At 42.9% G+C, this 14,908-nt stretch overlaps 1 protein-coding gene across 3 annotated transcripts in view; it reads right to left on the reverse strand.

The window, feature by feature from the left end:
• The window catches only part of LOC140410571 (structural maintenance of chromosomes protein 6-like), a 166,782-nt gene that overhangs the window by 49,049 nt on the left and 102,825 nt on the right, over positions 1 to 14,908 (reverse strand). For all 3 annotated transcript variants that reach the window (XM_072498831.1, XM_072498833.1, XM_072498832.1), the window contains exons 23-24: positions 11,806 to 11,931; positions 4,928 to 5,033 (exon numbers count right to left, since the gene is read on the reverse strand). In XM_072498831.1, coding sequence (XP_072354932.1) covers positions 4,928 to 5,033; positions 11,806 to 11,931 — 232 coding nt within the window. The remainder of the gene's footprint in view (positions 1 to 4,927; positions 5,034 to 11,805; positions 11,932 to 14,908) is intronic.

Genomic DNA, 14,908 nt, shown 5'->3' on the forward strand with positions numbered 1-14,908 from the left:
GAGAAAAACAAAATTAGAAATAACATGGGGAACAAAGTATATCAAGGTAATTGAAACAAATTAAGGTAAAACTGAATTCACTGCCACTCTGTTGCTCTGCCCCAATGAAATTAATATTTGATTCTACAGTGTCAGCCTGTGGCTCAGTGGGTAGCATTCTTATTCATCGAGACAGAAGGTTGTGGATTCAAGCTCCATTCCACGACTTGAGGAACCAACAATCCAGGTACTTGTGAGGGAGGTCTACACTTTTAGAGTTGTTGGATAAGATATTAAACATGGGCCACCTTCTCACATGGACATAAAAGATCCTACAGCACTATTTTGAAGAAGAAACAGGGAGTTGCCTCCTCAATTTCCTGGCCAATATTTATACCTCAATCACAACACAGAAACAGATTATCTAGTTATCATATTATTGTTTGTGGAAGTTTGCTGCATGCAAATTGTAGGTGATGGAATGAATTTATGTATGTCAGAGGTTGCTATATGTAGATGACACAGAAAACTTTGTTTAGAGATTTATGGATCACCAATAAAATATTAATAGGTTTAATCGATGTGTCACACAATGAACTTGATTTTATTTTTACTGCTCAAGCATACAAGATTATAGCTGATATTTCACAAAGTTCAATAGATATGTGGGGATTAAATTTGGAACTGCTTGAATCATTAATGGAGATTGTAATATTAATAAATAAGGTTACAACTTCACTTTTATTAATGGAGCCACTTCATTTAAATCAGAAAACATAGAAAATAGAAGGAGTAGGCCTTCAAGTCTGGTCCACCATTCAATATGATCATAGCTGATCGTCTAAACGCCATACTCCCAATGCTTTCCTCATATCCCTTGATGCTTTTACAGTCTAGAAATCTATCTATTCAATATGATATAATTGGCATTACAGACATGACTGCAGGGTAAACAGGGATGGGAACTCAATGTCCCAGGGTTTGCAGTATTTAGGAAGGACAGGCATAAAATAAAAAGTGGTGGCGTGGCACTGCTGGTTAAAGAGGAAATTAACACAGTAGTGAGAAAGGATATTAGCTCTGAAAATGTGGAATCTGTATGGGTAGAGTTGAGAAATACCAAGGGACAAAAAACATTAGTGGATGTCATATATAGACCCCCAAACTGCACTGGTGAGGTTGGGAATGGCATTAAACAAGAAATTAGAGATGCGTGCAATAAGGCAATATCGGTGATCATGGGTGATTTTAATCTTCACATAGAGTGGGCAAATCAAATTAGCCACAATGCCGTAGAGGAGGAATTCCTGGAGTGTATATGGGACGGTTTCTTGACCACTATGTGGAGGAACCAACAAGAGAGCAGGCCATCTTAGACTGGATACTGTGTAATGAGAAGGGAATCATTGCCAATCTGGCTGTACGAGACCCCTTGGGGATGAGCGACCATAACATGATAGAATTTTTTATGAAGATCGAGAGTGAAGTAGTTGATTCGGAGACTCGGGTGCTGAATCTTAATAAAGGGGAATATGAGGATATGAGGCATGAATTGGCCTTGATAGATTGGGAGAGTTACTTAAAGGAATGACAGTGGATAGACAATGGCAACCATTCAAGGAACGCATGGGGGAACTACAGCAACTACATCCCTGTCTGGCACAAAAGCAAAGGGGGTAAAATGGCCAATCCATAGCTTACAAAGGAAATTAGAAATAGCATCCGATACAAGGAAGAAGCATACAGATTGGCCAAGAAAAATAATAGGTCTGAGGATTAGGAGCAGTTTAGAATTCAGCAAAGACAGATGAAGGGATTGTTTAAGAAGGGTAAAGAACAGTACGAAAGGAAGCTTGCAGGGAACATAAAGACTGACACTAAGAGTTTCTATAGATATGTTAGGAGAAAGAGATTGATAAAGAGAAATGTAGGCTTCCTACAGACAGAAACAGGGGAATGAATAATAAGGGACAAAGACATGACAGCAATTGAGTACATGCTTCACAAATGAAGACACAAATCAGATCCCAGAAATGTTGGAGAATGAAAGGTTTAGTGAGAGGGAAGAACTGAGGGAGATCAACATCAGTAGAGAAATGGTGCTGGGAAAATTGATGGGATTGAAGGCGGATAAATCCCCAGGGCGTGAGAATCTGCATCCCAGAGTGCTTAAGGTGGCGGCTCTGGAAATAATGGATGCATTGGTGGTCATCTTCCGGGATTCTATAGACTCTGGAACTATCTATGCAGATTGGAGGGTAGCTCACGTCATTCCGATATTCAAAAAGGGAGGGAGAGAGAAAGCAGGGAATTACAGACCAGTAAGCCTAACATCGGTAGTGGGGAAAATGCTTGAATCCATTATCAAAGACTTTGTAGCGGAACATTTAGAAAGCAGTGGCAGGATCAGTCAGAGTCAGCATGGATTTATGAAGGGAAAATCATGCTTGACAAATCTGTTGGAATTCTTTGAAGAGGTAACCAGTACAGTTGACAAGGGGGAGCCGGGCGATGTGGTATATTTGGACTTTCAGAAGGCGTTTGACAAAGTCCCGCATAAGAGATTATTGTGCAAAATGAAAGCGCATGGGATTGGAGGAAATGTATTGAGGTGGATAGAAAACTGGTTGGCAGAGAGGAAACAAAGAGTAGGGATTAATGGGTCCTTTTCAAATTGGCAGGTAGTAACTAGTGGGGTACCACAGGGATCTGTGCTGGGTCCCCAGCTATTCACACAATATATATATTAATGATTTGGATGAGGGAACAAAATGCAACATCTCAAAGTTTGCAGATAATACCACATTGGGTGGGAGGGTGACTTGTGACGAGGATGCAGGGATCCTACAGCAATATCTGGACAGGTTGGGCAAGTGGGCTTGTCAATGGCAGATGCAGTATAATTTGGATAAGTGTGCGATTATTCACTTTGGAAGCAAAAACAGGAAGGCAGATTACTGCCAGAATGATTGTAAATTGGAAGAGGGGAGTGTGCAGCGGGACCTGGGTGTCCTTGTGCACCATTCGCTGAAGGTAAGCATACAGGTGCAGCAGGCAGTAAAGAAGGCTAATGGTATGTTGGCCTTCATTGCGAGAGGTTGAGTGTAGAAGTAGGGATGTGTTGCTGCAATTGTACAGGGCCTTGGTGAGGCCACACTTGAGTATTGCGAGCAGTTTTGGTCCCCTTCTCCGAGGAAGGATGTTCTTGCTCTCGAGGGAGTGCAGCAAAGGTTTACCAGACTGATTCCAGGGATGGCGGGACTGTCATATGAGGAGAGATTGACTAGGTTGGGATTGTTCTCGCTGGAGTTCAGAAGAATGAGGGGGATCTCATAGAGACTTATAAAATTCTAACAGGACTAGACAGGGTAGATGCAGGGACGATGTTACCAATGATGGGTGTGTCCAGAACCAGGGGTCACAGTCTGAGGATTCAGAGCAAACCATTTCGGACAGAGATAAGGAGATATTTCTTCACGCAAAGAGTGGTGTGCCTGTGGAATTCATTACCACAGGAAGTAGGTGATGCTAAAACTTTATATTCAAGAGGCTGAATATAGCACTTCGTGATGAATGGCGGAGCAGGCTCATAGGTCCAAAAGGTCTCCTCCTGCTCCTATCCTCTATGTATCTATGAAACCAAGCCGAGTGAAAGGAGCGCAAGGCAACCCAGGCACCCCACCACTCTGTGCCCCACTTGTGAGAGAGAAAAGGTCACGAATGGACTCTTCAGTCATCTGAGAACTCATTTTTAATGTGGAAGCAAGCCATCCTCTAATCCAAGGGACTACCCGAGAAGAAGTTGATCCAATCTCTCCCCATACAACAATTCTACCATCCCAGGAATCAGTCTGATGCACCTTCGTTGCACTCCTTCAATGGTAAGTATATCCTTTCTTGGATAAGGAGACCAAAATGGCACACACTCGTCAACAGCAGGAAGAATACTGAAGGCAGGTACACTCATTTATGTAATACCTTTCCCATCCTTAGGACGCCTCAAAACCCTTCACAGCCAATGAAGTATTTTTAAGTGTAGTAACTGTTTTAATGTGCAAACAATTTGCACACAGGGTCCCATAAACCGCAATGGGATAAAATGAATAGATTGTCTGTTTTAGTGTTGTTGATTGAGGGATCAACATTGGTCACCACAGAAAAAAGGCCCCTCCACTTCTTTTATTGCCATGGAACATTTTACAATCACCTACAGCATAGCCTCAGTACCGTACTGAACTGTCAGCTTAGATTATGTGTTTATAGGTTGGAGCTTGAACACAGTTGTTGCCTCATATAAAGTTTCATCACTAAGTAAATGTGGTACCAGGGCCAGGCCACTATGGCCTGCATTCTACTGTTATATTTTCAGTGAGATTCTCAATCAAAAGAGTGATGGTAACTCCTTTGCATGTTGCCAACATCACTGACTCATAAATTGCTGCCAGAAATCAGTGAAATTAATTATTCTGCGCAAGTGTAAGTACTAACATTTAATTCAAGATACATTTAAATGGAGATTCAGTGCTATATTCTTCCAGCTTTGGAATTACAAGTCCACAATTGAACTGTAGTATTGTCCAAAGTTTGTTCATCCCTTGATAAAAATACTGAAGCATTTTTCAAAGCTAAAAACGAACTGAAGCCTTCAATATTTCTGAACACTGTGACCAGAATTCTCTGGCTGTTTGCCGGTGGCAAAATACTCTGGTGGTCTGATGACAGCGCACCCCTCACCTATGGGTTTCCCAGCATCATGGGGTGGTATCAATGGGAATTCCCATTGAAAGTGCCAGGAGCAGAGAATCCCATCGCCAGTGAGTGGCGCACCGCCTCCCATGGCGGAGAAACACAAGACTAGGAGGCTGGAGAATCCTGTCCTATATTTCTGCTTTTATAAAGCTATTTCTTTTATATTTGTATAAAAAAGAATAAGCATTAAATAACTTACGGCAATTGAAAGTGTTGCATTCTTATGATCGAAGCTCATTTTCCCATGGTAACCTCGCTGGGAAAGCATAGAATCAAAATAATACTTGCAACGAAGAGAAATGTATCTATTTAATTCAAGCGAAAATGAAAACAAATGTCACTGGCATTTTCATAATACAGCAGACACAAAACACATGCAAACCTTCAATTATTCCTCCAAGGAGTACATTAACAGATTGCGAGAACTAGCTACAAGTTTCAGAAATATGATGGTAAAAGGGTTTTGTAAGAGCCATCACCAAACTATCACAAGGCACTCGTCTCATGGTTCTGTCATTTACGCCATCTTATTCTCAGTCCTTTAGGAGCTGCTAAAGGAATGTGGGAAATGACAAAATCAAGCTAAAAGGAACACTAGATAAAAGTGAAAACATGAGCCTATATATTGCACACAGTCATATTGTTTCATATTTTTACATCTGATATGAATATTTGCACATGAGCAAAATCAAAGCAATTTTGTCTAATTTCTTCCCCTTGTATTTCAGTGAAGTTGTTGGTAGTCTAGGACAATAATACAGTTTTGGAGGAGTAAGAAGTGACTTGATTGAAACATACAAGATCCTTAGAGGTCTTGACAGGGTGGATGTGCAAAGGATGCTTGCTCTTGTGGGAGAGTCTAGCACTAGGGATCATTGTTTACAAATAAGGGCAGACCATTTAAAACAGAGATGAGGCAAAAATAAAATGTTGCAGAAGGCTGCGAGGAGTTGGAACTCTCCTCCTGAAAAAGATGGTGGAAGCAGAGTCCTTCAATATATTTACGGCAGAGAATAGATTCTCGGTAAGCAAGGAGGTAGGTGGGATGAAGATTATAGGTTACTATCAGATCAGCCCTGATCTTATGAAATGGTAGAGCAGGCTCAAGGAGGCTGAATGGCGCACTCCTGCTTTCATTCATGTGTTCAGAGTACCAATCCTTGTGGAGTACCAATCCTTGGGGAACCCAATTATAGTCTGAGAAACAGTCGCCCCAGTCTGAGAAACAGTCGCCCCAGTCTGAGAAACAGCCGCCCCAGTCTGAGAAACAACTGCTTCTCCACTCAGTTAACTTTATATCAATGCTACCACTGTCTTTTTCCTTCCATGGCCATACTGATGACAATGTGACACTCTATCAAAAACGTTTTGGAAGTTGGGCCCTGAAGAAGTCATACGGAGGAAAACATGAACTCTGTTTTTCTCTCCATAGATACTGTCGGACCCGAGAGTTTTCCCAGCATTTCCTGTTTTTATTTCAGATTTCCAGCATTAACAGTAATTTGCTTTTACTTTTTGCAAGTTGATGTACACCACATTCACATTACATTTATATTCTTTCACAGAAGTGAACATTGCTTGCTAAGCCAACATTTTTATTGTCCATCTGTAATTGCCCTCAAGGTGGTGGTGGTGAGTTGCCTTCGTGAATTGCTGGAGTCCATGTGGTGTAGATACATGCAAGGTAGTTACCATCACCAACACTCTGTTGCCTTGTAAAAAAACACAATCATACTTGATTTGCTTTTCACAAATGCCTGCTGGTTGTTTTAATTATTTTTTTGGAGATGCCATTGAATTCTCCAACACTCTGAATTTTGGTTTGGAGTGGGGATCTAAAGATTCCGGCAAGACTGGATCCTCGGAGATCAGGGCTTCCTCAAAGTTGAAGGTCTCCCTTTACACCAACACCTCCCCCCTTCCCCGCTATCACTCATCATCCCCGGCCACGCAAGCACGAGAGTGACGACCCCCACCCTATTCATGCTCACCGGCAGCATGCCACCACCCCCCACAATATGGGATAAATGACAGATAATAGGATGTTGGTTAAGGTACAAATATCAGCTGGTTCAACAGAATTTCTCTTCAGTTCTTCAATTAGTGCCACTGGATCTTTTATATCTAGCCGAGTAGATAAGGCGTCAAATTAATGCATCATTCAAATGATAATAACCCCTACACCTGTACTGAAGTTTTAGCCTGGATTATGTGCACAAAGATTAGAGTAGGACTTGAATCCGCAGCCTTGTGGCTCACTCGAGTTAACTAACTAAACAAACTATCCAAAATACATGTATTAGTTATAACCCAATAACTGAAAACATAGGGCAGAATCTTTTGAGGAGTGGTAATCACCATCAGTTGCCAATCCGCTCTTTTTGTTTTGGAACTCCACTTTTCTAGACTGGCCTTGCGAACTAGGCTTCTTCAGAAATGCAGAGCGAGCACGTATTTGGAGTCCTTCCTCGTAAAGCCAGATCTTTTGTGAAAGCTGAGCCGGTCCCCTGTTTTATGGCAATAATTACGGTGTTCTGCTAAGGCTTCCTCCACGAACTCACTGAAAAACTTTGGGACATTTAAATAGCTTTATAGTGCATTAGTGAATGGGTATTGGTGGGGCAAGTGGGTAAAGTGGTCAGCGTGGCAAGATCAGGGTTTGGGGGGGGGGAAGAAAAGAGAGTCAAAGCTCCAGTGGCTATGGGGACAGGGTCGGATGGAAGGGATATAAGGTATATCGGAGGCATTGGGGTGGAGTTGGAGACTTGCGGTGGCTGTAAGAGACAGATGGTCAGTGGAGGGTGCAATCAGTTGCATTGTTACCCAGGAGCTCGACATGGGTTTAATCTTTCTGATGTGTCCTTAGTGACTAGTCAGGCAACTGAACCGGAACCTTCCAAAGTCTTTGACTCTAACTCAGAATTGGACACTTTTTCGGGGGGCTTCACGGAGCAAGGAAATGCCCAGTCTAAGTTGAAATTTCCCAAGCAACTCCAGTGGAGTCCTTGAGTTGGGATGTCCAAGGGGTCCCACCGCACATCTTCTGGGCATGTCTGATGAGCATCATCCAGAGTTGGAAAGATCAGGGACATAATTGCATAAAATAGAGGAGAAAACTTAAAATCTGTATGAGCAAACAAATTTTAATGAAATTTCATGGTAGATTTTCCAGCACTAAAATGGAACACAAGAGGATAGAAATTATACTGAAGTCATATAAAGCTATCTGGAGTACTGCATTCAATTCTGGGCACCGCACCTCAGGAAAGATATACTGACCTTGGAGGGGTTACTAAATTAATAGTTGACTATTAAAGAACTTGATAGGTAGATAAAAAAAATAACTATTTATTATCGTGTAGGAGTCCAGAAGAGGGCACAACCGTAAAATTGTGCTGGTCAAGTGTGAAGTTAGGAAGCTCTATTTCACACAAGAGTTGTGGAAATGTATTAAACACTTAGCTCCAAAAATCTGTTCAGGCTACATCATTTGAACATTTCAAAAAGGAAATAAACAGATTTTTGGAATTATTAGGGAATATATGACCAAGGTGGGAAATTTTAATTAAATTTTTTTAATTCATTTGACAGCATGTGGGCGTCGCTGGTTAGGCCAGCATTTATGGCCCATCCCTGGTTGCCCTTCAGAAGGTGGTGGGGAGTTGCCTTTTTGAACTGCTGCAGTCCTTGAGGTGTAGTTACACCCACTGTGCAGTTAGGGAGGGAGTTCCAGGATGTTGCCCCAGCGACAATGAAGGAATGGCAATATATTTCCCAGTCAAGGTGGTGAGTGGATTGAAGGGGAACCTCCAAGTGGTGGGGTTCCCAGGTATCTGCTGCCCTCGTCCTTCTCGATGGTCATGGTCGTGGGTTTGGAAAGTGTTTTCTAAGGAACCTGGCTGAGTTATTGCAGTGCATTTTGTAGATGGTACATATGGCTGCCACTGTTCATCAATGGTGGAGGGTTTGAATGTTTGTGGAAGGGTGAGCAATCAAGCAGGCTGCTTTGTCCTGGATGGTATTGAGATTCTTGAGTCTTGTTGGAGCCGCACTCATTCATGCAAGTGGAGAGTATTCCATTCCACTCCAGGCTTGTGCCTCGTAGATGGTGGACAGGCTTTTTTGGGGAGCGTGGGGGGGGGGGGGGGGGGGGGGGGGGGGCAGAGGTCAGGATGGGGGTAACTCGCCATTGGATTCCTAGTCTTTGACCTGCCCTAGTAACCACAGTATTAATGTGGCTAGTCCAGTTCAGTTTCTGATCAATGGTAACCCCCAGGATGTTGATTGTGGGGGATTCAGCGATGGTCATGCCATTGGGTGATGGTTAGATCCTCTCTTGCACGAGATGGTCATTGCCTGGCACTTGTGTGGCACAAATGTAACTTGCCACTTGTCAGCCCAAGCCTGGATATTGTCCAGGTCTTGCTGCATTTGGACATGGACTGCATCATTAACTGAGGAGTCATGTCTGATCTTATGATGGAAGGGAAGGTCATTGATGAAGCAGCTGAAGATGGTTGGGCCTAGGACACTACCCATAGGAACTCCTGCAATGATGTCTGGAGTTGAGATGATTGATCTTCAACCACCACAACCATCTTCCTTTGTGCCAGGTATGACACCAACCAGCAGAGAGTTTTCCCCGATTCCAATTGACTCCAGTTCAGCTGGGGCTCCTTGATGCCATACTCGGTCAAATGTTGCCTTGATGTCAAGGGCAGTCACTCTCACCTCCCTCTGACATTCAGCTCCTTTGTCCATATTTGAACCACGGTTGTAATGAGATCAGGAGCTGGGTGAACCTGAGCACCTGTGAATAAATTATTACTGGGTAAGTGCCATTTGATAGCACCCTTTGATGATTCCTTCCATCACTTTGCTGATGGAGAGTAGACTGATAGGGTGGTAGTTGGCAGGTTTGGATTTGTCCTGTTTCGCGTGCACAGGACAAAACTGGGCAATTTGCCACATTGTAGGGTAGATGCCAGTGTTGTAGCTCCTGCTGGATGTCCAGTCTTGAATTGCTAGATCTGTTCGAAGTCTAGCCTATTTAGCACAGTGGTAGCGCCACACAACACAATGGAGGGTTTCCTCAATGTGAAGACGAGACTTTGTCTCCACAAGGACTGTGCAGTGGTTACTTCTACCAATACTGCCATGGACAGATGGATCTGCAGCAGGCAGATTGGTGAGGTCAAGTATGTTTTTCCCTTTTGTAGGTTCCCTCACCCAGTGCAGTCCCAGTCTAGCAGCTATGTCCTTTAGGAACCGGCCATCGGTCTGTGGTGGTACTACCGAGCCACATTGAAGTCCCCCACCCAGAGCATATTCTGCACCCTTGCCACCATCAGTGCTTCCTCCAAGTGGTGTTCAACATGAAGGAATAGCGATTCATTAGCTGATAGTGACCGGTACGCAGTAATCAGGCGGCTTCCTTGCCCATATTTAACCTAAAGCCATGAGACGTCATCGGGTCCAGAGTTGATGCCGAGGGGTCCCAGGCCAACTCCCTCCCAACTGTATACCACTGTGCCGCCACCTCTTCTGGGTCTGTCTTGCTGGTGAGACAGGACATACCCAGGAATGGTGATGGTGGTGTCTGTGACATTCTGTGAGTATGACTATGTCAGGCTGTTGCTTAACTAGTCTGTGAGGCAGCTCTCTCAACTTTGGCACAAGCCCCCAGATGTTAGTAAGGAGGACTTTGCAGGGTCAGCAGGGCTGGGTTTGCTGTTGTCGTTTCCGGTGCCTGGTTCGATGCCGGGTGGTCGGTCCGGTTTCATTCCTTTTTTGTGTTTTTGTAGCGGTTGAATACAACCGAGTGGCTTGCTCGGCCATTTCAGAGGGCATTTAAAAGTTATCCACATGGATGTGGGTCTGGAGTCATATATAGGCCAGACCAGGCAGATTTCCTTCCCTAAAGGACATTAGTGAACCAGATGGGTTTTTACAACAATCGACAATGGTTTTATGATCATCATTAGACTTTTAATTCCAGATCGAACCCAGTCCCCAGATTATCATCCTGGGTCTCTGAATTACTAGTCCAGTGACAATACCACTACCAACCGCCTCTCCCAATGGAGTCGAGATACCCATCAACCATGACCTAACTTAATGATGGCACGAACTTGAGAAGCTACATGATCTACTGCTTCTGTTCATATGCACATCAAGACAAAATCAATATGAAATGCACTGTACAAAAGAGCAAAAGAAACATTTCAAACCAGGTGCTTTACTTTCAGCACGACAAACCAAGCAGCAGGAAAAGAACTTCAATTGCTGAATATCTGAAATAGGTAGTAACCTTGGAAATACATAGCAAGGTAAAGTCGCCATAGTCCCAGATGACCATAGGTTGCTTTCCCCTTTAAGGGGGAAGAGCTAACTGGTGACAATTTAACATGAGGATCACCCCATTTCAGGTGAGGCAAGGTTGAGAAGGCGGGGCCTTCATGAAGAACCTCTGCCAGTACAAGGATTGAACCCCGATGCTGCCCATGCTTGGCATCACAAACCAGTTGTCTAGTCAAGTGAGCTAAACTGGCATAGCAGGTTTACAATGAAAGGTTAACCTACCTTATCTCTGTACACATGTAGACAGGCCTGGAGTTATTTCCAGAAATTTAATTCCAAATGCTGGAAAGGCTCCTTAAAATCCGGTACAACTGAAACTAGTCTTGGTCAAATGTTGGTTGCTCAAATGTCCCATCAGCTTACCTGACACTAGTTTTGAGCACTGCGCCTCCCTGGGCTTGTAGACCAAAATTTGTAAATATTACTAAGTATATCAGGTGATGTTCATAATGCAAGATCCAGTTTTAGTACTCAGCTTCTTCCAAGACTGAGACCACCACTGTACACCCAAAAGACAAGTACATACATTGCCACAGTAATGAATTTGTGCAAAACTGTCAACTCAGATGAAGGAAATGATAGCATATGCGAGTAGAGCTTGGATAACCCTGTAGACCTTACTCAAATAACGCAAGTGAAAAGACATTTCATGGAGTATGAAATGCACATCAGTTGTGACAATTAAAGAGTTGATACCAAATTAAATAAATCAGTTACCTCCTAAATATTTTATATGCTTTGTGTCTTTCCTCCATTATTTTATCAAGAAGCTGCATAAATTTTTTCAGATTCTTGATTTGGCTTTTGACATTCTTGTAAGTTTCCAAAACATCAAAGTACTGCCTGTTCAAAAAAAGGCAATAAAAAGTTGAATCAGTGTAAACAAAACATGAAGTCTCAAGAACGCAAGTTTATTTGAACAATTTGTTCTTGGGTCTAATATAAAATACAAATCGATCTAGACAAGAGCATATGCAACATTTAAATTTAAGAATTGCACAAAATTTGCTGGATATTTTCTCTTAATTAGAATAGACATTGCATCTTAAGATTCAAAACATCCGTTGGTAAATATTTGTCAACATAAATTTCAGCTTTGTATTGTGGAAATACAGGTGATGATTTAAGCTTCACTACATATGAACAATATTAGTCTGGATCAGAATTTCATGACCGACTAAAGATCTGCAAAAAACATTTTTGTCACTGGAAGTTTTCAATAATTCTCTCCGATTCTCCAGTCCCTAATAAACAGGTAAGAAACTCAGTCTTGGGCTTCTGCTGACTGAATGCAGTGGAACCTACCCACAATTTTCTTTTTGAAGATACTCCGCTCTTAACAAACCACTTCTCGCAGAAGGTTGCCACAAGATCAAATATTAACTGGCACAAATACTATAATTTTTGCATGTATGTCCATAAGCATGGTTGTAATGTCTGAAATACGGCAATCAAATTTCTTGCGACAAGGTCTGACAAACAAGCAATGAGATAATGACCAGATAATCTTCTCTCATTGGTTGAGAAATTAGTATTGGTCAGATTCTGGGAAGGAGTCAGTTGTTGTTCTTCAAACTATGCCATGGGATCTTATGTCCATCTGATTTAATGCCTCATCCAAAGACACCAGCTGCAAACGTGTGGAATTCCCTCAGTACTGCAATGAAGTGTGAACCTGGATTATGTTCTCAAGTCTCTGGAATGGAACTTCAGGTTGTAACTTTCTGACACAGAGGCGCAAGTCCTATCAATGAATCACGGCTGACTCAACATCACAAAGGCATTGCCTTTAGATTGAAGGAATTAGATTTTGGGTGTTGGGGAGCAGCAGTGTGGAAATATATGATACCAGAGTTCATGCTAAAGGCACCTTACAGTTTAATCACCTGCAAAATAGTAATTGTAATGCTAATATATGTTGCATATAAAACAACAAAAGGCAACCTTCACCAGGATATTTGAGATTCTAATCTAATCCTCTGCTGAAATTGCGGACACAGCTGTCCAATAATTTATATCTTGTGGGAAGGCATCTTCACAATGGGTGACAAAGGCTGAAAAATAACTTCTTGAATTTGGAGCTACTGGATGTGGATACAAATCTTTAGCTTTCTAATATTTATACGGTCAGAATGAGCAACATTAAACAAAACAAGGTCATTTGGAACAAAATTGGAAAATACTGGACAATCTCAGCAGGTCTGACAGCATCTGTGGAGAGAGAAGGAGCTAATGTTTCTACTCTGGATAACTCTGTCAAAGCTGGAGAGATCTGGAAATAGTGGTGGTGATTGGGGGGGGGGGGGGGGGGAGCAGTTGGGCTGCACAGAGGGCAAGCGATAGGTGAAGATTGAAAAACATGTTGTGGATAGAAAGTCTACCCACCCAGGCCAATCAGCGTGATGCCACCATCAAACACATCTTCCCGTTACTTCCTCTGTCAGCATTCCGCAGACTGTTCCCTCTGAGATAATCGAGTCCACTCCTCCAGCATACCCAACACCTCTCCCATCACCATGGCACCTTCCCATGCAATCGCAGAAGGTGTAACACCTGCCCCTTTACCTCTTCCATGCTTAGCATCCCAGGCCCAAAACACACATTCCAGGTTAAGCAAAGTTTCACTTCCACCTCTTTCAATCTGGTCTATTGCATTCACTGCTCCCAATGTGGTCTCCTCTATATCGGAGAGACCAAACGCAGACTGGGTGATCACTTTGCTGAGCATCTTCAGTCTGTGTGCATTCAGGACCCTGGCCTTCCCATTGCTTGCCATTTTAACACAAGACCCTGTTCCCATGCCCACATGTCTGCCCTTGGCCTACAATGTTCCAGTGAAGTTCAACGCAAACTGGAGGAACAACATCTCATCTTCCGGTTAGGCTCGCAACAGCTTTCCGGTCTCAACATTGGATTCAACAACTTCAGATGATTAGCTCTACACCACCTCGACCCATTTGTTTTCATCCCATTTCATTTTAACTGCCTTTTACCATTTCTTTCTTTCTTTATATATATTTAACCCCCCATCATCTTATCCACCTTTCCTTACCCGTTCTCCCCTTTGCTTCCCCCTTCCCCTCCCCCCACATCTACATCTGTTACAGTTTACCCTCTGATGTTAGTTTCACTGCTGTTTGGCCTTTCACACCTTTTGTTCTCTCTGAGCATTGCTCTTCCCACGTGGTTTCTGTGGCTATTTGCGCCCCGTTTCCCTGGGTTTCTGTGGCTATGACTCATCTTTCATTCTCACTCCACAGTATAAATATTTCCCACTTTCTCTGTCTTACAGCTTTGACAAAGGGTCATCTGGACTCGAAGCATTAGCTCTTTTCTCTCCCTGCAGATGCCGCCAGACATGCTGAGATTTTCCAGCATTTTCTCTTTGGTTTCAGATTCCAGCATCCGCAGCAATTTGCTTTTATCCATCTGTTCCCTGTTCTGGTTGTCCTTTGACACCCTGCTTACCTTTGTTTTGCCATTAACACATTCTAATCTCTTAATGTGCCACTATCAGCACTCTTTTTAGCCTTGATCACCACCATTTACATTCCCTTTTGTCTTTCTGTCCATGACAGCTCTGTCAATATCAATGTATCATTGGTCATCTATCCACCCCCACTGCTCCGAGCCCGACCCCACAAGAGTATAAAACTGACCCTATTTCCAGTTCTCTCCAGCTTTGACAGAGTCATCTAGACTCGAAACATTAGCTCCCTTCTCTCTCCACAGATGCTGTCGACCCACAAGACTGTCCAGTATTTTCTGTATTTGTTTCATATCCTAAATTCTAGCATTCTCAGTAATTTGCTTTTATTGA

This window comes from Scyliorhinus torazame, chromosome 4 (genome assembly GCF_047496885.1).
Source record: "Scyliorhinus torazame isolate Kashiwa2021f chromosome 4, sScyTor2.1, whole genome shotgun sequence".
Lineage (NCBI taxonomy): Eukaryota > Metazoa > Chordata > Chondrichthyes > Carcharhiniformes > Scyliorhinidae > Scyliorhinus > Scyliorhinus torazame.